This window comes from Labrus bergylta, chromosome 17 (assembly GCF_963930695.1).
Source record: "Labrus bergylta chromosome 17, fLabBer1.1, whole genome shotgun sequence".
In the NCBI taxonomy this organism is placed as follows: Eukaryota; Metazoa; Chordata; class Actinopteri; order Labriformes; family Labridae; genus Labrus; species Labrus bergylta.
Genome location: NC_089211.1, coordinates 6,051,889 through 6,073,741, shown reverse-complemented (window position 1 = coordinate 6,073,741; position 21,853 = coordinate 6,051,889). Strand labels below are relative to the sequence as shown.

At 41.2% G+C, this 21,853-nt stretch overlaps 1 protein-coding gene across 3 annotated transcripts; it reads left to right on the top strand.

Moving 5' to 3' along the window:
- Positions 1-1,644: 1,644 nt before the first annotated feature.
- On the top strand, positions 1,645-20,622 carry st8sia3 (ST8 alpha-N-acetyl-neuraminide alpha-2,8-sialyltransferase 3). 3 transcript variants are annotated; one of them, XM_065965737.1, is made up of 6 exons: positions 1,645-4,534; positions 4,621-4,985; positions 9,166-9,195; positions 11,733-11,852; positions 13,310-13,867; positions 14,993-20,622. In XM_065965737.1, the coding sequence occupies exons 2-6, from the start codon at positions 4,732-4,734 to the stop codon at positions 15,273-15,275; spliced, it is 1,245 nt and encodes a 414-aa protein (XP_065821809.1). In that variant the 5' UTR covers positions 1,645-4,534; positions 4,621-4,731; the 3' UTR covers positions 15,276-20,622. The 3 variants fall into 3 exon arrangements, with proteins under 3 accessions (XP_065821809.1, XP_065821808.1, XP_020511737.1); XM_065965736.1 differs by having other exon boundaries at positions 1,645-4,985; XM_020656081.3 differs by lacking the exon at positions 9,166-9,195 and having other exon boundaries at positions 1,645-4,985.
- Positions 20,623-21,853: the final 1,231 nt, after the last annotated feature.

The following is a 21,853-nucleotide window of genomic DNA, read 5'->3' as shown; positions in this document are numbered from 1 at the left end:
ATTAGATCATAAGTGCACTGAACAAAGAGAGTATTTACATACTTTTAAATCTGGACGATTTATGGGAGGTTTAAGTGGAGGTGCCGGGTAGGGGTTCTAGTTATGACTGTTATTGTGTGTGTGTGTGTGTATGTGTGTGTGTGTGTGTGTGTGTGTGTGTGTGTGTGTGTGTGTGTATACAGTACATACAGAGCAGTAATTTCACGCTCCTCTAGCACAGGCGGAGCTGCAGCCTCTGATCGCCCCCCCCTCCTTCCCCGCTCTAATGACTATTGATTATTAATTGACTCCTTCATGAGATGTGAGCTCCTCTGATTGGTTTCATATCACAGAGTTCGCATGAAAATCTGATCAGCTTCATTCATGAGTTCTTCTTATTTAACTGGAGGGCTCTGGGGGACTGCTGCAGAGGAGCGAGAACAAAGGGAAACCACCACATTTATCCTTCACAGTCAGAGTCTACACCTGTTCTAACATAGGCAGAAGAAAACGTTTTTTATTCAAATATATCTGTATGTAAAACTTTGAGAATGACACCACATCCATCAATCATTGCTGCTCTCAGTATTTTCACAAACCGGTGCTATCGATCAGTCAGTTTTTTTTTTATATTACATCAAATAAGAAGGGTTTGTTTGTCTCCTCACTCCAGCTCCGCCCTCTCTTCCAAATATGGTCACTTCTGCCCCCATAAACCCAAAATGGCAACCAAGTGACCAACTTGGAGTAGACGTCATGATTACAGCACAGCAGTTGTGTGCACATCTTGGAAACAAGGAGACGCAGACCAGATCCTTGAACCAACATGACCTCAGCTTTCTTCAGAATAATATTGTTGAGGACGCTCTTAGAAGCTGAATACAGGTGTGAAGCTACGTTTTATGGCCTTGCTAGGCATAGTCCGTTGATCATTCATACACCAAAGCCACCTGACAAATCTCAGTATTCAATGTTCTGGACGTGATAGCTAAGTACAGAATTGTACGAGTCAAGAGATTTGTATATCTTGAATTTTTCTTTAGTATATAGACTCTGGGTTTCTCCCCGAGGTATCCCAAGATGTGTACCGTGTGTCACCGTTTAAACATGCACATTTTGGTGACTTCTTTAGAAACTTCTTCTTATGCGGGCGCTGGTGGCGTGGTGGTTAGTGCGCGTGCCCCATGTGTGGAGGCTGTGGTCCTCCGGGCGGCCGGCCCAGGTTCAAGTCTCACCTGTGGCTCCTTTCCGGCATTTCCCACTCTCTCTCTCTCTCCCTGATTTCTGACTCTATTCACTGTCTCATCACTCCATTAAAGGCCCCAAAAAGCCCAAAAATGTATCTTAAAAAAAGAAAGAAAAAGAAACATTTGTTGTACGTGTCCCGTACTACTGCTGTCCAAACTCATGGAAACCCCACAAAGTGATGACTTGTAGACTGAAACGTGTGTAAAGTTAAGATCTTTAATCAAACATGAGTGAGTACAGATTGTGTCACAATCAAACACAACAAGCACGTCTTTCTACTCGACTTTGTGTGTGGTGTAGAAATATGTTTAACATTATTTTGATGGCAAACAAGGATCCTGCTTCCACCAGAGTATCAACACTGCTAACTTTCTGCCACCAGTTGAGCTCCGCCCACAAATTACATCATCACATCATCATTACAATCAAGCAGGAGTTCACAAACCAAGAGGCAAAGTCTCAGATGCTTTGTCCTCTTTTCATGCACTTCACTATCTTCAATGTCTTCAGTGAGGGCTGGTGGTAATACTCACACAGGAACACTTTATGGACAGTAACTATTGGATTATTTTTGGGGATTTCTGTCAATGCTTTGTGTCGCTCAGACAAACTTTGATTCAATACGCAATCTTTATCAGTGTATAAGAAGCTATTAAATAAGAGTAGTGACGTCAGAGTGGTCCATATTCTGACATCAGCGTGTGAAACAGTGACAGCTGGTGACTCTTCGGGGCTCAGAGGGATGAGGAAGCATCATTACAGAGTCGGCTGCTCTGTAGGGAAAACACAAATCCTGATGGCCTGTTTATCGAGCTGATACGCAGATATCTTCATCCTGGATCTCTCCTCGTCTTCCCTCTCTCTCTCTCTCTCTCTCTCCTCTCGGGATCATTACACTGCTTCTTCTGTTACAGTCACATATCTCACCCTGACTCCTTCTGTTCCCTCGTCTCGTTCATTAATTGAAGAGATTCCCAAACCCTCTCCTCTAACTTTGCTGCTCTTTTCTATTGTCTGCTTTGGTGTTTCGCTCTCTCTCTCTTTTTTTTTTTTTTAACATCTTCTCCGTTAAAAGAGACATTTCATTTGAAGCTTAAGGATCTTAATCGGTGTCTGTTTGACAGCTTTACAAAGCCTTAAGACCCCCCCTTGTCTGTGTCTGTTGTGTGTGTGTGTGTGTGTGTGTGTGTGTGTGTGTGTGTGTGTGTGTGTGTGTGTGTGTGTGTAAGGCTCTGTCAGGCCTTTAAGACCTTAGAAAGGTCAGTGTTGAAATGCCAGCTCCTATAGCAGCCTGTCTGTCTGTCTGTCTGTCTGTGTGGAGTCTTTATGTTTCTATAGGATTTCTTGTTGTCAGTCTGTTTCTGTTTCATAAAGAAACACAACAGCTTAAAATCATCGACATATTTTGTTGCCTTTTTATTCGCCATGTTGAATCCATACATGTGTAATCCTATAACGCAGGGATTAGGTGTGGATTACATCCTACAATTGCAAAACTACCTGTAAAAATACCATCGATAACTATGGATTTACACTGCTTACACAGCCCAGCACTAACTGCACCGGTAAGTACAGTGAACATGTGATCTTCTGGGAAGTTATGCTTAAAGAGCCCAATCCTGATCTCCACATCCACTCAGCTATTGAAGTACATTTCTGCTCACTGCTTACCCACTGCCGAACCATCAAGTGTAGGAGTGATTTAAAGCAACGATATGTAACTTTTCCACCCTAAAATTGTAATTTCAAAGTCCATCTAATAGTGCAATAACATGGAAAACGCTGCTACACCATTTCCACAGATCGCCCCGGTCGCATGCTTTCAACACTTTGTAATTTTGGCAGTGGGTCGCACTTCTCCCACGGGAGGTAGGCTACATATACGGCCCTATACAACACAAGTTCCCACAGTAGCCTTCAGCTAAAAAGAAGCCAGTCAGCACATCTCAGTAATGTTTGATACGATGGCTGAGGCTAAGAGGAAGAGGGCGATGACGTATGTATGAAGCTAAGAAGAGATAGGCCTATAGAAAGAGTGACCGAGGAAGAAATCAGGCTGGATTCTATACTGGACAGGATTTTACACGTTGGCAAGATCTTGGTGAAACAGTAGGCTGGAAGTCCGACACCTAGCTGGCTGGGCTGGCTATGTCAATACACTGTGTGTGTGTGTGTGTGTGTGTGTGTGTGTGTGTGTGTGTGTGTGTGTGTGTGATTTTAACGCCAGTGCAGCTGAACTCAGAGACCTTCAGTGGGCATCGAAGCGCATCAAACTGAATTCCTACAAAATGCCGCTTTGACTTAAAGTTATTCAAATTGGACACATAAAAAAACACTTGGTTGAAAAAGTGATCCAGTATGGGATCAATATTGCACAGAGGCCATACTGGTTAACTTAACCCAGTTCCAAAGATGATTGGACCCAGTGTCAAGCTTATTTTCACATTGTATAAATTCTTACACTGTATTTCTGTGTCGATGAGTGATAGCCTATATTCTTTGATTTATAAGGCAGTAGGCTATTTAAAAAATATCTGATACGTGGGCCTAAACACAAGATAAACCATATGCCTATGTTTTGTTTTTTTTACACACATTGACTCACACTGAGTCATAGAAACAGTTTCCATGGAGATATTTCCTCAATAAAACATATTTGGCAGAGGCAGCAGACTTTTTGATAGCCTATATGTTTTTATATCTTCTCATGTTTTCAAGATGTTTGAGTACACACTGGATGTTCCCTTAGCAGCAGGAGCCCTTCTCTCTGCCTCCATCAGGACTCAGAGCTCCGCCTCGGTTGCTGCTGATGTTGATCTGATTACAGAGATAGCCTACAAGAGCTGCGTCTCCTTAAAGCGACAATCCGCTTTAATTAAACAAACAGCCAGGCAGAGGAGATGGAGGAGGAGGAGGAGGGAGAGAGAGAGCGAGAGAGAGAGAGAGAGAGAGGAGGATGCAGATGAAGAGAGGCAGCAGCATCCTCCGGCAGCCTCCATCTTCTCCCTGCAGGACGTCTTCGCTTCATTTCACCGCCTTCAGGGTCTGACACCGGCTGCTAACCCTGTGCGCCTGCAGAAACACCTCCAAGCCTCCTCCTCCTCCTCCTCCTCCTCCCACCTCCGCTCTCCATCCTGTGATACATGAGCTGTCGATGCGTCACGCTTGTGCTTCCTGCGCCTTTTCATCCGCAGGCGCGTTGCTACGTCCTTAGCTCATATTTAGCTTTTGGATCCAGGATGTGAAGAGCGGCCTCCTTGTCCTTATCCCTGCTCCCTTCACGGACTGTTCTGCATTCCTGTCGTCTGTAAGTGGCGTCAATCACTCCACGATTTGAACCTCCTTTTCTGTATGTCCGGCCTTTTGAATCTATGCGTCCCTCTCTGCCGCCAGTGCGTCTCCGTTGCCGCGCCACCTCTTGTGCTCCTCCTCTCCACATGGACTCTGATATCTACGTGAAGCGTGCACCGTCTTTTCCGCGTCTACGCCCTCTCTCTGCTGCGGATGCGGTGCACCTGGGTGCTCGCTGTCTCCTCGTCCTGGCCCAGCTCTGATCCTCTGGTCCGGGGGGGCTGGTTCCCGCAGAGACGCAGGATGGTGCGGATAGTCAGCGCGCTCGGGCTTGTCATGTTCAGCGTGGCGCTGCTCATCCTGTCGCTCATCAGCTACGTGTCCATCAAGAAGGACTTCCTGCTCAGCACCCCCAGATACGGACCTAATGGAGGATCCAGGCTGTCCATGTTCCATGCGGGGTTTCGGTGAGTGCAGGCCGGGCTGCAGAGCTGCAGACATCTGCTGAGTGTGTGTGTGCATCACATCAGCAGAGGCTTTTATTTTTAGCTGTACCAGGTGCAGTCTGTTCATGCTGACAGGGTAAAATCTGAGATGATGCAGTGTTTATAAGCTTTCCAATGCAACACTTCTTTAGTGTTTATGTTTTAAATGTTTGTCTCTGAGTGTTGTTAGAGTTAGGCCTTCAACCGTTCTCAGTGTGTGCTGAAAGAGAGAGTAATAATAAGAAAGATGCATCAACTTTATCTTCTTAGCCTATCAGAGCCTCACACTCAGATGAAGGCCTCTCCGCTGTTTCAGGCCTGGCAGCCCACAGACCGACTTTGTGGTTTACTGCAGCATGTTATTATTCATTTCATTGTGTTAATCACCATCAGAGTGTTTTATTTCCAACCAAACTGTATTTATATATCAACATGCATCATTACATCATTTTAAACACACCTATTTGAAAACAGTGCACTCAGGTCTCTGGCTTGTTTTGGTTTGAGCTACAGTGGATCACGTGATTCAGGCTAGCATAAAGATACCTGGACTAAAGTGTGAATCCAACCCTCCCCATTGTAATAATGCAGAATAAGATTAGTGTGCAAAGCCCAGATTTAGAGAATTGTGAATGATTTCTTTTTCGATAATACCGTGGCATGAAGACAACTTTAAATAGTTTAAAAAAAAAAAAAAAAAGGATATTATGAATAAGGACCCTGGCAGGATAAAATATGTTTGTGCAATAAACACATCCTCCATCCTGGTCAAAAAAGTAATTCATACAGTAAGTGATATGTGTGACTGTTAACAGAGAGCAACAATGTTTACACAAAACAAGATCAGCAAAGCAATTAGACGTATAGCTTCTTCCACATGCTGCGTTCAAATGCAAGCAAAACGAAAGTCCCTCGTAGTAAAAACCAAAAACACCAAAATAGCCACTGATATTTCCTTTAGTGTGAAATGAAGTTTACTGTTGCTGCCTCTGCAAAGCGTTTTCATTCACAGGTAGAAGAATCTGATAAACCTAATTAAAATGTGTCATCACATTCTGTTAACTTTTTTCTTACTTTTGTCCAGAGCGACATACATCCAGAATAAATCTGGAATCAATTCTTGCCTCCTTCCAATCTTTCATTTCAGTCTTGGAGGACACTGGTTGTTCATTTTTCTTTAATGAGAAAACATCTTTGCTTTGATGAACTGGTTTATAAGTAGTACATGTCAGTGTGAGTGTGTATCAGCCTAAAGGAAAGTAAAGCATCTGTCACTTAATCCAGCTGTGAACTAGATCATCTCGTCCAATCACAGCTCTCTCACTAATTCAGTTCATTGAAATATTCCCATGGAGTTTTTTTAAGGCACAATTAGCAGTGTTTTGTTTAAAAGATCAACATCAACATATTTAAACTTAAATGATGCAACGAAAATACAAACGGCAACCTCTCGTGTGAGAAAATGAAGCTAATAAGGAAGTTTAAAACACTGCAGATCTTTGAGTGTCCACTTAAAGCTGGCTCCAAAATCCTGGAAGTCACATACATCTCAATGGGAACATACATGCAGGTCATTTCTGAACATGCTAACATAACCAAACTCTTTCAAATTAACTAATGCCAGTGCAGTCTGCATTTTTTGTTCATTGACTTTCGCACTTTTACCTGATTTCAGCCCTACAGATTAACCAAGGCTGATGTTTTTCTGTCATCCAACAGTTGAATGGATACTGCCACTTGCTAACATGCTAACAGAGTGACACTATAGGTCGCTCCTGTGACCTGTTTAGCAGCTCATCAGTGCACTGAAACAGAGAAGACCCTGTGACGGGACAATCTGCTTGAGGTGGCATCTGAAGTGGACGGTCACAACAGCTGCAAAGAGCACCCTCCTGGCCAAATGCCAAAAATGAACCAAAGTACAGCTTGTCTTTGCGCATTATGAAACAAAAGTTGCACTGATCAATACAAGAGAAATGGAATTCAGATTTTTTTTAGCTGGCTGGGATTACATCTACCTCAACAGGATGCTCTATAAGTGTTCATTTATGGGAAACAGCTATATGTTACCTTCTTTTTCCCTGCACCTGTTTGTAATCCAAACAGTATATCAGCTGGCATGAGGAGAGCCCAGTGATAGTTTTTGTCAGGTTTGAGTTGGTCTCCTGCAGTTCAGCTGCATGGAAAATCATACAGTAAATCTTTGTTATCCAGCGGGCTCCGTCAGGTGTGAGTGTGATGCTTAAACAGTCTCATTCTGAGGAAGGTTCTGGAGGCCAGCGAAGCCGTCCTTGGCTCTGATTTACTGTGTGAGAGCTGCATTCATTTTCAACCTGCCTGTAATCATTTTCCTCCTCGCCTCCCTGTCACCTGAGGCCAAGGTTGTGCACAGAATGAGTTAGATGTGAAGGAGAGAAGAGAAGCCTTTTTAGAGAAAATACTCTGTCGGTGGACGGCTATGCAAGTCCTCCTTTGTGTTGGGACATTGTGTGAGGTAGTTTCTGTTGTGTTCTGCATGTCCTGCAGCCAGTGGAAAGAAGGAAGTAATCACTGTAAAGTTATCTGCACTCTGAAAAACTATTATATTACATTTAAAGGTCACATATAATGAAAAATGCACTTAACCAGTTTCCTAACACTAAATATGTGTCTCTAGTCTGTCTTCTACAAACCCCCAATGATGAGAAAAGTCCATCCTCTCCGTCTTTTACCTGCTCCTCTTTTCAGAAAATGTGTTCTCAAACAGGCCGTTTGGAGATTATCCCTTAATGACATCACAAAGGGCAGTAACCCCTCCCCCAGGTGGGTGACACTCCCACAGCTAGGTGTTTGTTCTGCCCTCTGAGTCTGCCTTCTCACCGTAAACAATAGAGCATGGAGTGAGAAAGCCCAAGACACCCAAGCCCTTCCAGAGAGGGGGCGTGGTCAGACACAGTTCATTTACATATTTAAAGGTACAGACACAGAAACAGCCTGTTCTGAGCAGGGCTGAAATAGAGGGGTTTATAGACATGATCACATACAGGATCAGAGTGGATTTAGAACAAGAAACTTCACAGACATGTTTTGAGGAGCTCTGAGACTTATTTAAACTGGTTGAAGAGGAGGAGAATACGTGACCTTTAAAAGATAATAGCCCAAGTAACTTGATGATCCCCCTGAGCCATCTGCAAGTACCACCGTTAGAACAAAGTTTCCACTGGACTCTGAAGATTAGATTTCTATGACGGCGGTGTGTTGGCTCTGCACACTGTGCAACAACACTGTTGGAGAATCGGAAAGAAATAAGTTAAGTTGGGGTATTTTTAAACCCTGACTCTAGTTTTTACATATGTTGGAGTCTACAATAGTAATGGTAAAAAAAGTTTTGGTTATACTCTGAAAGATTGCATCATCTGGCAGCCACAAGACAGACTGTAATCGCTTTAATGAAAGTAAGCCTGATCAAAGTCGAACACTGACAGGAAAAGATTGTCATGTCTGACAACAACAAATCCCCACAGAAATAGATTTTTTAATGAAACTAAAGTTCCTCTTTTTCAGGGGAGGAACAGCTTCTCATATTTCCCTTGACAAAACTGTCAAACGGTGATAAAAACAGTGATTTAACCCTAAAGACACGGTAGTTGCTGGTTTAGTGGCACATGTTTGCATGCTAACAGTCACACATTAGCACACAAAGTTCAGCTCAAGCTAAGTATGAGTATAAGTAGTATTGGCAGTACAATTTGGACTTAAAGTTGGCCTATTTCAATGCTGGATGTCCATACTAAACATGGGCATTGGGCAAGGTTTCATATCATGAGGTAAATGTATGTTGGAGTAATCCCAGGATAAATCAGGGGTTCCCCGATATGAAACCAAGAAATCCACGAGACGTATTCAAGCCCCCCGATAATTCCCAGGACAATTTCTAAAACATCTATTTTCACATTTAGTGAGCACTGCGCTTGGTTTTACAAACTGCTACACAACTCAAATGCACCATTTTACACAATACAGCAATTCAAATGGCAGAAATGTTACTATAATACTGTTAAAGAGTAAGAGTATGAGACTTTTCCTTTAACTGAACATGTTAGATCTTCATAGAGTCTCTTTTTATGTCATGTTAAGAAAAGAGTTCATTGTTCTGTCTTTGTGTACGCTCCTCTTCCTGCAGCGAGAGGCCGCCTCGCAAACCCGACCTGAGGTGAATACAAAGTGCTGACGTTTAACTACAAATATTACTCTGTCTTTGCTTTTTGCATTATTTGAATATTTGTTTTTCTAATATTACAGTTTGAGCTTTACCTTTCTTTCCAGCAGCGAACCAAACAGCTTGCTTCTTTCTGTTGAGCATTTGCTGCTGTTGAGAGGCACTTTTTCTGGCAGCACAACATTTTTGTCTTGAGCTATAAGCAGACCCTGCTTCATCTGTTTCTTTCTTTACCAACAGGTTATATTTGCCTAATTTTCTTTGGATAGTGCAGCGTTGTTTTGAAAAAAAAAGAATACCTGCTGTAAAAAAATCAAGTCACAACTACTATTTCAATACGAAATCACCACGAATTATCAAGTTATTCTGTTTCATTTTGATTCCTACTGCTTGAAATGTGTCATCTACATATTTGGGAATACAAAGTCGTATTGAGCCATGAAAACCACAAAAGTATTTATTAAAAATCTTAATCTGAGTTATTATCGTTTGCACGCAAGATAATAACGTGTTTGCATATTGACTGTCAGGATCAGCACGAGATGGCTACAGATGTCCAACATCTCTACAGAAATCTAAAAGAAGGACAGATGTCTCTATCATTTCTGAAATGTTCTCAACTTCAAAGTATTCTTCTGATCAGTAGTAACTTCATGCTGATCCTGACTCAGCGTTGCTCCTCTCGGACTGAGCCTTTCTGTACAAAGATTGCAGATGCTGCAAGAAACAGAATAAATCTGCTTGAGGTCTGACTTCCCTCAGATCCAGGTCCAACAGTACAAACACTTGTTTCTGCTGCAGACTGACTGGGCATCATAACGGTGGGGTTTCACATTCAGGACAGTTTGGTTTACAGAATGTCTGAATGATCTTGTATGTTTTCTTTGTGTCTGTCAGATCTGCCCTGATGCACTAAACTCCCCTGAATTGGTTGATCTCGAAATTTAGATCTTTTAAATACTATTTGACCAAGTTGTGTCTGCCACAGCAGAGTCTGACTGAAACCTTGACATTTCAATGTTTAGTCTCAGGCAGAAGATAAGGGCTCCTGTAAAGTTTTTTTGTTTTGTTGTTTTTTAAAACCTGGACCACACGTGTGCTCACATGTTTTGACTCTAAATGACGCTGAGTTAGCAAGTGGATTGCTTCAGCTGGCAGCCATGAGATGTGTCTCGGTCTGCGGAGGCATGGATCGGTAAAAACCTACTACAATTTGGTCAATGGCCCAGTTTCATGGTTCATGGAAACATATGAATCGTTTCGCTGAGGTTTTGACCCCCACTCATGGCTGCAACCTAATTCTTCAGGGCAACTACACCTCGTCCAATGAAGCGCACTCAAAGTGCTTATTTTTGACACTGAAAAGCTTAGATTTTATAGAAAGATGAAGTCAAAGAAGACTTCAAATGTGTTAAAAATGTCAAGGTTTCCATACAAAGATAAATCAGGTGTATATTAAAAAGCTATCAAAGAATTAAAGAGGGCTATGTGATTAATTGCTAAGTCTTGTTTATCATTGCTGGTAGCGTTGAGGCTTTTTGCACTGCAAAAAAAAGAAAAGAAAGTGTTCATCTTAACAAGTACTTCGACCTCCTTCGTATTAAAATGAAACATGGTGAAGTCATTATCTTTTTCACACAATTTAAATGAAATGCACCAAACAAGGCTTCATTTTGAAACAAGGAGAGCCTTAAAACCATCTTTCAAAGGTGATGATGTTAAATGAAACCAGGTTTATTTGAAGGATAAATATTTCATATTCCAAAGAATTACTTGCTAAGATGGACAGAATCTCTGCAACAGTTTGGCCTATCTGCTCTTTTGCATACACCACAATGAGTGGATTTAATTTTGTTTTCAATCCACAGGGGGGAACACAAATCAAGAGGCTGAAAGTCAAAGTTAACACTGAGCTGATGCTGTAAATGATGAATGATGCTGGATCTGTTTTTCACTGCTGCTGGTTCCCTACAGGAACAAAAGATATTCTGAAGTTTGCTGAATGGCTGCTTAAACACTTGCACACTTCAATCAGCTTCTTTAGGAGGCACTTTGACTCTGAGAAGAGGGCGGTAATGAAGGATAAAAAACAAATGTCAGTACTCCTTTTGTTCTGCTAAGACCGTCCAAGCCTCAGCTTTTAAAAACATTACTAAGGGCGTTTTCACACCTGAACTGTTTAGTTCAGAGATAACTTTCCTTGCACACCACACATAACGTTCTGTTTGTAAATGTCCTTGTGTGAAGCTGGACCGAACTTGAGGTAATTCAGCAAATATAAATTGGTCCATGGATCAGACCAGAGCAAACAAACTAAAGGTGTGAAAACATCCTTAGGATGACTTTGTGAAAATTAAGTATCTTTATCTATTGAACAACAAGAAAACCAAAACCGTTATAAAAGGGATTAAATTCTACTCTAAACATTTTGAAGGTCATGTGGTTTAAGGTACCCTCCTCCTGACATGAAAAGACTGAGTTAACTTCCATGTTTCTATCTCCTCCTCCTCTTCTTCCTCATCTGTTTTTAGCTCCCAGCTGGCCATGAAGTATCTGGATCCAGGATTCAGCCCTCTGACCAACTCCCTCAGTGAGGACCTGCAGAACTCCTCCAAATGGAGCTACAACAGCACTGCTTTCATAAAGCTCAAGTAGGTTACACTAAAACATGAACACACACCGCCCCTCTCTAACTGGGAAATTCCTCCAAATGCGTGTTCTGTCCGTCTCTGGTCCGCCATGGCGGTGGAGCTGATAGGTTTTTACTTTATTCAATGTGTGTTTCCACTGGCTCTGAAGCGCTGAGTCTCAGCTCCGACAGTCCTAAGCCGTCTATATACATCGTATTATCTCACACTGTCATGGGCGGTGCGCTCTGAGAACGCAGCCTGTGGGTGTTGACGGAGCACAGAAATGTGCTGGAGCAGAGCTGACTCACCTATCTGGTGGAAGTTCTGGGTAACTGTGGACTTTTTTGTCAGTCCTGAAATACTGTTACAGAAGTGAGGACCACTGGTTAAAATGCTTCAATTTTGACTTCTTCAGCTTAAAACCAATTCAACAAAGTCACAGCAATAAAAACAGAGGCAGCTTTTATGGAGAACTTTTATTGAAGCCTTTTATATTGCTTTAGGTCTAAACTTGACACTTAAAGGGTATCTATTATCCTGACTTTCACCATTAATTACAGTATGTCAGCCTGGGACACCAGTAGAATAGCATTGCGAGATGTGTAGCTCAAAAACCTCCTTATTTATCTTACACTGGCATCAAAACGGTTAATTTCATCTGCTGTCTGGCTGATCGGCCAGCTCTATTTGCAGTCGCCGGGAATTTGGGCGTGTCATTGAAAGAGCTGCCGGAGTGGACATGTACTTCAACTTGGCTCCATGCTTTGCTCTCATCAGGTTCAGGCCAAGTCTTGTGAAGTTCTCGTAATTTCTTGTTCAGAGCAGCAGTAAACCACTTCCAGGGATTATGCCAACAACTGTGTATGTTGTGTTGAAAAAAACTTTGAGGAGGTTTAGTGTGGACATCCAGCATGGTAACATTATCTGTATGCATTAAATAAGGATCAGCCTAATAGATATGTTCTCTTGCAAGACTCAAGTTAAACAAGTCTAAAGAGAGTCACGACTCACAGTTGTCATGTCTGAGTGTTTAGATAATCTTCAGATAAACTTGAATGTTTAAATTGCTACAACTGTTTCGCATTAACATCCTGCTCCTCAATCGACTATAAAACTTTCATCTGCACACTGATCATGTTTAATGCATATTGAGAATAATATACAATACATGAATCATTCTCATCCTGATTATCGTTCTGAAGGATTAAAATGCAGAGCTGGTATTTAATGTGATCATCAGATCTGTATTGTTCTAGGCTTAAACCTCTCACAGGATTTTCTGTGATCCACTGTTCTCCATTATGACAATTACATTTTGTTGTGTCCACTTTACCAGCTGTTGAGCCTCTGCAGAGCTCTGACAGAGAAAACCAAAGTGATGCACTCTGCTGTTGATTCAGAGATCCAAATACACAGACTTGTGACTGCTGATAGTTTGGATGAACACATGAACTAAACATGTCGTTGTTTTCTTGCAGAAAGGAGATCGCTCAGTACATCGACATCCCTCACAACTTCACACTGACAAAAAAATCAGTCCGAATCGGACAGCTGATGCATTACGACTACTCCAGCCACAAGTACGTCTTCTCTATCGGCGAGAACTTCCGCTCATTGCTCCCTGAGGTCTCGCCGATCCTCAACAAGCACTACAATGTCTGCGCTGTGATCGGAAACAGCGGCATCCTCACCGGCTCGCGCTGTGGCCCCCAGATAGAGAAGTTTGACTATGTCTTTCGCTGCAACTTTGCACCGACTGAGGTCTTTAAGAAGGACGTAGGGCGGCAGACGAACATGACGACATTTAACCCCAGCATCCTGGAGAAATACTACAACAATCTGTTGACTGTGCAGGACAGGAACAACTTCTTCCTGAGCCTGAAGAGGCTGGACGGAGCCATCCTGTGGATCCCAGCGTTCTTCTTCCACACGTCAGCCACGGTGACGAGGACGCTGGTCGACTTTTTCGTGGAGCATCGAGGTCAGCTGAAGGTCCAGCTGGCTTGGCCTGGAAACATCATGCAGTACATCAACAGGTAAGTCACACTGAAACACTGCAGTACATTAAAGCTCATGTGAGGAGGTTTTTGCTCTCTATATGACCTACTGAAGAAAACAAGATCATTAGCAAAGAGCTTGAATATTTCTATATAAAATATTGAATGCCTTTTGCCTCTGCCAGTGGCTTATTGTCTGAGAAATCAATTTACAACATGCCGACTGTAAGTGTCTTTATGTACCGTTTCTGTGATTCCCTAGGAGTGAAACGTTTGACTGTTAAGATGCAGCAGGATGAGATTTTTCATTAAAAAAACAACTTAGATTAGAAAAGATGCACGTCTGGTTGATTGGACACATGTTGCAGTGATTTTCTGTCCACCTGTCTATTTTTTTTGTATTTTTCTATATGCTTTAAGGTTTGCCAGTGTGTCTTTGCCCTGTTTGTGGTAACTAGCGTGTGGTTGTATTGTATTGAGCTGTGCTCCAAATGGCCAGGAGAGATTAAAGCTCCAAAGCCGGATTATAAGGAAACAGCTATTTAGTGAAAGGTATGGCACAGAGCTGTAACAGTGTGTGAGGAGAGGGATTTAAGTCTGGTGCTTAGTGTTGTAGCAGCAGAATAGGCAGCTCGTACAGTAGCCTAATCTTCACCAATCCCATTAAAACTACCTGCTCCAGAAGAATTATCACGTTTCAGCAGCTCAGGTGGCTTTCAGCACCTCGAGGACTCTCCAATATGCTTTTGTTGAGCTCAGTTTGAAGGGTTACCTCTTGGTGTTTGAAGGGCTGTTTGATAAAAGCATCATCAGTGGTCAGATTTAGTTTATTTTTTTATTAAACCATTGTACGTCATTGCCTTCCCGAACAGTTTAATGTCCATTATTTCTGAACAAGTTCCAAGAATGCTCTGTTCTTTTTTGGAGTTCAGTTTTCAGGTGTCAATCAGAGCAGGTATTTAATGATGTTTTGTTATTGCTTGGCAAAACATAATAATAACATGAAAACTGTAGATTCAAAGCTAACACATTAACTCAGCAAGTTCTATGATACCACAATACTACTTTCATCAGTAGCTTACAACTACAGAGTCACGTCATACCAAGTTTTAAGGCTGTAATAAACGCAGGCTTTTGTAAAATAGTTTCTCCTTTTCTCAACAGCTACTGGAAAACCAAACAGCTTTCTCCGAAGCGCCTGAGCACCGGCATCCTGATGTACACGCTGGCGTCCTCCATGTGCAACCAGATCCACCTGTACGGCTTCTGGCCCTTCGGCTGGGACCCCAACACGGGAAAGGAGCTGCCGTACCACTACTACGACAAGAAGGGCACCAAGTTCACCACCAAGTGGCAGGAGTCCCACCAGCTGCCTGCCGAGTTCAAACTCCTCTATAAGATGCACACGGAGGGACTGCTAAAGCTGTCGCTCTCACACTGCGCTTAGGTGTCAAACTGCAGCAGGTACATGGCTTCATTAAACTTACCTGGAGCTCCTCTGAGGGCCAGACAAAGGAGGATTCATGTGTGCCAAATACTAAAACTTGACGGTAATGCTGAGTTGACGCAATGAGTTCTTGAACTGTTTTCAGACCCAAGTGTTGCGCTCAAGACGAAACAGTTTGTATGAATCACAACAAATCAAGGAAATGTGGAGTCTATTTATTTTCTATGGTTCAAGAATCTAAAGAAGAAGGGGACTGCTGGGAACTAGGTCTTTGGACTTTTGGGCAGTGTTGCTCCTTAGCAAAATATCAGAACTTTACATCGCTTCATGCTGGTTTATTCACTCAGCACTCTTGGCACAATAGCTGCAAAAAAGCACTATTTAACGAGGCTCAATGGTTTCTGAATTTCAATGCAATATTATTCGGTAACTTACTGCGTAGATCCAACTTCCTATCCAACAATCCCATCCAGGGGCCGCCAAGTCACCATTTGGCAACTCATAGATTAACAATTGAGCTTCTGTTTTAAGTTGTGTCTTTGCCCTTTCTAAGACGTGGTTGATGTAATGTGGTTGGTTTCGTTTAATTTGGTATGGTTTGGGCACAATAATAGTTGGTTTAGTTAAGGAATCACATGGAATCACGGCTCTTTGGGGGATTCTTAAGTTGTTTGACCCATCCATTATCCTTTACATCAACAGTCCATATCACCTGTCTTATTTTCTGCAGGAGGTCCAGAGCAGCTCTTCAGTCTCTAACACTGACAATGTCACTGGAGGTAGTAGAAAGCTCAAAACATTTCATGCAGTTGCTGAAGGATACCTTTTAGGTATGACAAAATGTTTAGTTTAATGATTTGTGTGTGGCTTTTTTTTCCTCTACTGATAGGGCAGCTTGGAGAGAGTGGGATAGACTAACAAAAGGCCAAGGTCAGGAGTCAACCCTGTGGCTGCAGTGTCAAAAAAATGAAGCCTCTGTATATGATACGCCTGCTCTACCGACTGAGCTAAACTGGCACCAAAACGTTGGTATTTGACAACTTTGGAAAGAGAGCCACTAGTCTATCATATATGCAAAATCACATACAAGTTATACAAGGGTAGTAATATCTTGGCATTATCCTCTTCTGTAACCCCATCATAAAACATGTTCCATTCTTATTTTTCATGGCATTTCGAGCTTTCCAAAAAAGCTGCATAAATTGTCTTCCACTTTACAGATGATTAACAGTAACTGTTTCCTGCACTCCTTTCAATCACAGGTGCCCATTATGGCAGATTTTGTGTAGTCTGATCCCAGTTCAAGATACAGAGCCCATCATTCTGTCCAGCCATCCATCCATCCATCCATAAAGCTATCCAGTTAAGGTTTGCAGGGGGCAGCTTCCATTGGTTGAACTAGTCTAAAAAGTAAATGCATTGACAGCACTCTACCAGCATCAGTCTTGGGGATCTCCAATTCTGAATATCACGATACTACACTTTAAATTAAGGCATGCAGCAGAAGCTTAAGCAAAAACCTGAATTAGTGCATAGTTAAGATGAGCTAACAATAGTCATAGTAATTAAGTTACAGGTACAAAAACGTTTGATTTGTTGCTCAGATTACAGTTCAGTTATTACTAAAATGACTTCGTTTGAAGTTGGGGCCCCCCGATGAAGGGGAACATTTGCATCCACTGTTGCATTATATTGGAGTTTTGCAAATCAAATATTCCATTATTTTCCAAATTATCGCAACATATTGATTATCAAGTCTCTCCCAATCTCCTGAAATTTACATATTATTTCATATCAAGGGGCACAACATTTTTTTCTAAGTATTTAGACTTAGAGTTCTTAAAGGTTCCTCTTTACTCAACAAACAGCGTTTCATATCATCACAGACATTATGTGTCAAAATGGATGAATGTAAGTCGAATATCCGCTCTCCTTTTAACCATGGTTTTGGTCTCAACCAACTCCTGGGAAAATATCTGCCAAATGTGTTCCACTTTCTTCACCAGCAAAGTTTAAGACCACCTCTCACTTATTCAGTGACAGGTGAGTGTAGTGTACAATGTGTTTCTTTGAGTTTTTTAGCTGGAGTTAGAGTTCATATAGCGGCACCGTTTTTTGCATTTGAAAGTAAATAATAGCATTATTATAATCTGTAAGCACATCAAACTGAGTCAGTGTGTGTCAATAGTGTTACAATGCTGGATGCCCAAACAAAGTTTCAGATCACGTATGTTGGAGTAATCCCAGAATAAGTCTGCAGAGGGCGCTTAACGATTTGTTCTGTAAATCACGCAATAGTTCCCTGATATGAAACCAAGAATTTCACGAGATGGCCTCTCCAAAGGCTGGACAATCAGATTGCATAGGCTCTCTTCTCCCAGCTCTGGAGAGCAGCCCTCCCATGGCAGCCCTGCAGCGTTCAGACCCCCGGAAGGTTCCAGTTAGCCGACCAATCAGAAGAAATTGGGCATGTAGGGAGGGGCCCTTAAAGAGACAGCAGCTGAAACGAACCATTTCAGGCAGAGGCAGACGCCAGTATCAGATAAACAAGGAGTTTTGTGACTGTACAAAGCTTCTCTAAAGGTTTCACAGACTGAAAACATGAAAGGTGAAAATTATGATTATATGGTGTCTTTGAGTAATCACTGTTAGCGCCCAAGCTAACAGCAACATAGAAGAGTGTGCAGCATGATTGATATTAAACTAATCTGTGTTATTAAGAAAGATGTGAACATGTACAGGCAAAATATAAATGTTCATAATTTAAGATAGAGCCCTTCCTCTGAAAGATTATTTATAAAGCTAGCTGGTCGCGAAACCAGAACTATGCAACTTATCAGGAAAATGTACTTTCAGCCAGGATGCTGGCTTTTTGTTGTTGTTGTGGATCTCTTTTGGTTTTTGGTGATGTCTGTCATTATTTAGCCTTATAGTTCCATATTCTTATCAACCAACAATAATGTACCATTTCTTAAAGATGCCTTTAAAGCAAAATGTCAACTCCTAAAGTCAGGGATCAAGGATTTAAAAAAAAATCATCCCCAAAGGAGTGATTTGCTTTACAGCCAGCAGTACCACACAAACCATTACTCAATCTGCCTCTTAACTTGAGACTCAGGCCAAACAACAGTGAATATTATGAGTTTGATTCTTCTGTTATTTTGGATTCTATTATAGAAAAGTAATTGGTTTCGAAATTTGAAGAAAAAATAAAAAGTTTGTTTTAATTTAAAAAAATGGTGTTCTAAAATCAATAAAATGTACATCTGTTAATGACATAATCAATAAGAACGGCCCAGATAAAAGAGCATTTTGTTGCTGCTAGATCAGGAGACTAGAAAAGTTGCAGGAACAGGACAACCTGTCCTGTTGTATGCATCATACCTCATCCAACCATACCTCCACACCTTTACTCTCCACCTAATTAAAGGGGGAAATACTTCCTGCAAATGTTCTTAATTTTCATGTTGGTCACAAAGAAAACTGAAACTGAAATTGGAAATCCTCTGATTCCAACAAAGTGGAAACCTCAGTCTACAGCTGACTACAAGATAAAGGGGCTGTAGATGATTCTCCATATCAGATAATTATCTTTAAACACATTTCCTAAGCACACCTCTCAAGTATGACGTGTTTCAGTGTCTTAAAGAAACTGGTCGAGCAACAATGAGGAGAAAGAAAAGACTTCAAATCGAGTTCCAACCCTTACTCTGTCGACCTGTTCAAGACATGAGACAGCGAGAGATAAAGTAAAGATCAGATGACTATAAAAGGAAGGAGGTGCTTTAATTTAACCATGACATGATGATGAACAGGCCTACTGAGCTGTAATTTTCATCAGATCACTTAAAGTCACTTTGGCTAAAGAATTTTAGCAAAATTGAGGTTAGGTTTGGTGAGTGTTTATACTCGGGCTGTCAGCATCAACTATTTACTTGTGATTAATTAAGGTCGAAATTAAAAAAATTTAACCACATGCTATTTTGTCCCTTTAGGGCACACCGTAGAAAAGCCTCTTCAGTGTATTCCTGTTGTCTATGGGTGCTTCTGAATTGCAAAGAGCCAACACAATCTGCCAGCAGACTGTCCTTTCTATAAAAGAAGGAGTTAAAGTACACTCAGCTTAAGACAGTACAACATTTCAAAATAAAAGCCTTACTATTTTTTTAAGTGCGGATTAAAATAATTTCAAACATGCGATCATAAATGGCAATAAAATATTGAAATTTGGTGATTAATCAAGATTAAAATGTTGAATTGTTTGACAGTCCTAGTTTTACACAAATGAAAAGAAAAAATTAAGTCCACTAATTTTTGTGTTTAGATTTGGTGACTGAAATATTGTCTCATTTGGCACTCCATACAAATGTTGTTTCTTTCCAATACAACTTTTTTTTTGAGTAGGTACAGTGTTAAGAACTAGATTTACGGTTGTATCGTCCGTCTATTGTGCTCAAGATGAACGTTTTTGTGTGTTTGTTGGTATTTTAATACCACCAGTATGTGTCAAGTAAGTGTCATATGTACTTGATTAGTTTCAGATATTAAGTGGTGTGTGGATGTGTGGAGTAGAGACGTTACAGCAGATGGAGGTTGTGGTTGTTATATTGCAGATCTTTTAATCATTTATCACCATTGTTTTTATTTTTATGAATTTAAAGCGGTATATCAAATTTCTTACATGTGAAACTCCCATGCAGTAAATTCAATCAAACGCACACACATATTTTACATGAGCTTTCCTCGAGGTAGATACTCTTCTTTTTTCAGTGTTTTATCTTTTCATGTATTATCATATTTGCAGTGTTGTGTTAGTGAGACACAAAGGAGAGAATCTGGGACTTTCTTTGTGGCCTGCAGCTGAAATAGAAGCTGTTTTTTTGATCTTCAGTCATTTGCTGTTTCATTCTAACATGACATATCTATGACTTGAAATGTTTCAGGACTTTGACAAAAAGATTGTTTGCATTTAGGTTTCATAAAAGTAGTGATGTTATTGTTTTTATTTTACTTTGAAAGCACATGACCAAAGCTAATGGGGATGTAAATGTGTTTATTGCTTTTGTCATTTTTTTTTTTTAATTAAGAATCTGTAAGTGTCAGGTAACATATTTGAAGAATGTATTTTCTTGCAGGTTGATTGAAACTCTCCGAGGCGAACTCCACATACAGATTATAAAGACGTCTTCAGAGAGTGTGCGACTAATGGAAACCACATGAATATATCACGCACAATATGCTGTAGAGTTACTAACATGTTTTAATCATCCAATACTTGAAGGGAAATATATCTACTCTGTATTTATTTTGACTTTTAGCCATTAAATGAATGAAATGATTAATTTGATGACGTGATCCCTGTCTTCTTTATTTGATTGGATGTTAACTGGTTGTTTCTAAAGACTTGTTTTCGCTTCAGAACAATCTTTAATGGAGTTTAAGGTTTGATCTGTAAGCTCTATCAGCTGGTCCAGGTCCCGGCAAAGGGTACTAAAGAAGGCCCAGGTAGAAAGAGAGAATATGTGCATCAACTTTTTAGGAAATACAATTTTTTCTTTGCTTTATTTTTTTAAAAAATTGTCGGTGATATTCTTCAGGGTTTAAACCTCAGGTGTTTAACAATTTTCTATATAGATTTATCAGCAGACATTGTGTGTGTGTTAGAACATGTGTGTGTCTCTCTTGGTTTCTTCCTTCTTCTAACAAAGCCAAAGATATCTGTGTAGGTTCTTCGTCATCCAGGGCATGGTAAATATGAAGCTTGATCCAAAAGGCAACTGGACTGGTTGAAGATCTCGAAGATGTTTCACCTCTCCTCCACTGAAAGGCTTCTTTAAACTGAGTCGTTAACCTAGCGTTGCGTAGGTGAAATTTCTTCTATTTGTCACTCTGTCCATGAGATAGTTTAGAACTGAAGAATCCTTTCAGAGGAGGAGAGGTAAAACGTCTTCAAGATCTTCAACCTGTTCAGTTCCTTTTGGATCAAGCTTCGAATGGCAAAGATAGGATTGTAAATTTAAACCAAGGCAACTGTCTTCACTTAACTGCAACTTCAACTACCCATAGGCGGACGAACAAAAGCATGCAAACACACACACACACACACACACACACACACACACACACACACACACGCACACACACACTCACGTAGTTCCTGCAATGCAAACAGAGTCGATGTCAGCAGCCTGCAGGTCGATAGTGTGCTGCTGGTTTTTGGAGGACTGTGTAGTTTTACTCACAGCTCAAAGGTTGGTGAGCATCTTCTGAACACTGTGAACTGAGCGGAGGAAGACACAGGATACATAATCACCCACTGCTCACTTACTACCCCACATAGGACACTATATACAGTAGGTGCATGCTTTCTACATCATGAGTGAGTGGGGCTGATTATACCGTATGAATTGAATTGTTCAACCTCCATGTTGACTAACTCAGCATTATAAACCATCATGCATTGTGGCACGGCCTAGACCTAGCTCTTTTGGTAAAGGGTCTTGGCGAGCGTGAAGTCATGTCTCACTGCTTTCATCCCTTCTCATGATGATGACAGGCTGACAACCACAGTCTGTGCT

Coding starts and splice junctions, on each gene's coding strand:
- st8sia3 (XM_065965737.1), top strand. CDS start 4,732: ATGCGGTGCACCTGGGTGCTCGCTGTCTCCTCGTCCTGGCCCAGCTCT. Junction 9,196..11,732: donor CCTCGCAAACCCGACCTGAG/GTGAATACAAAG, acceptor ATCTGTTTTTAG/CTCCCAGCTGGCCATGAAGT. Junction 13,868..14,992: donor ATCATGCAGTACATCAACAG/GTAAGTCACACT, acceptor TTTTCTCAACAG/CTACTGGAAAACCAAACAGC.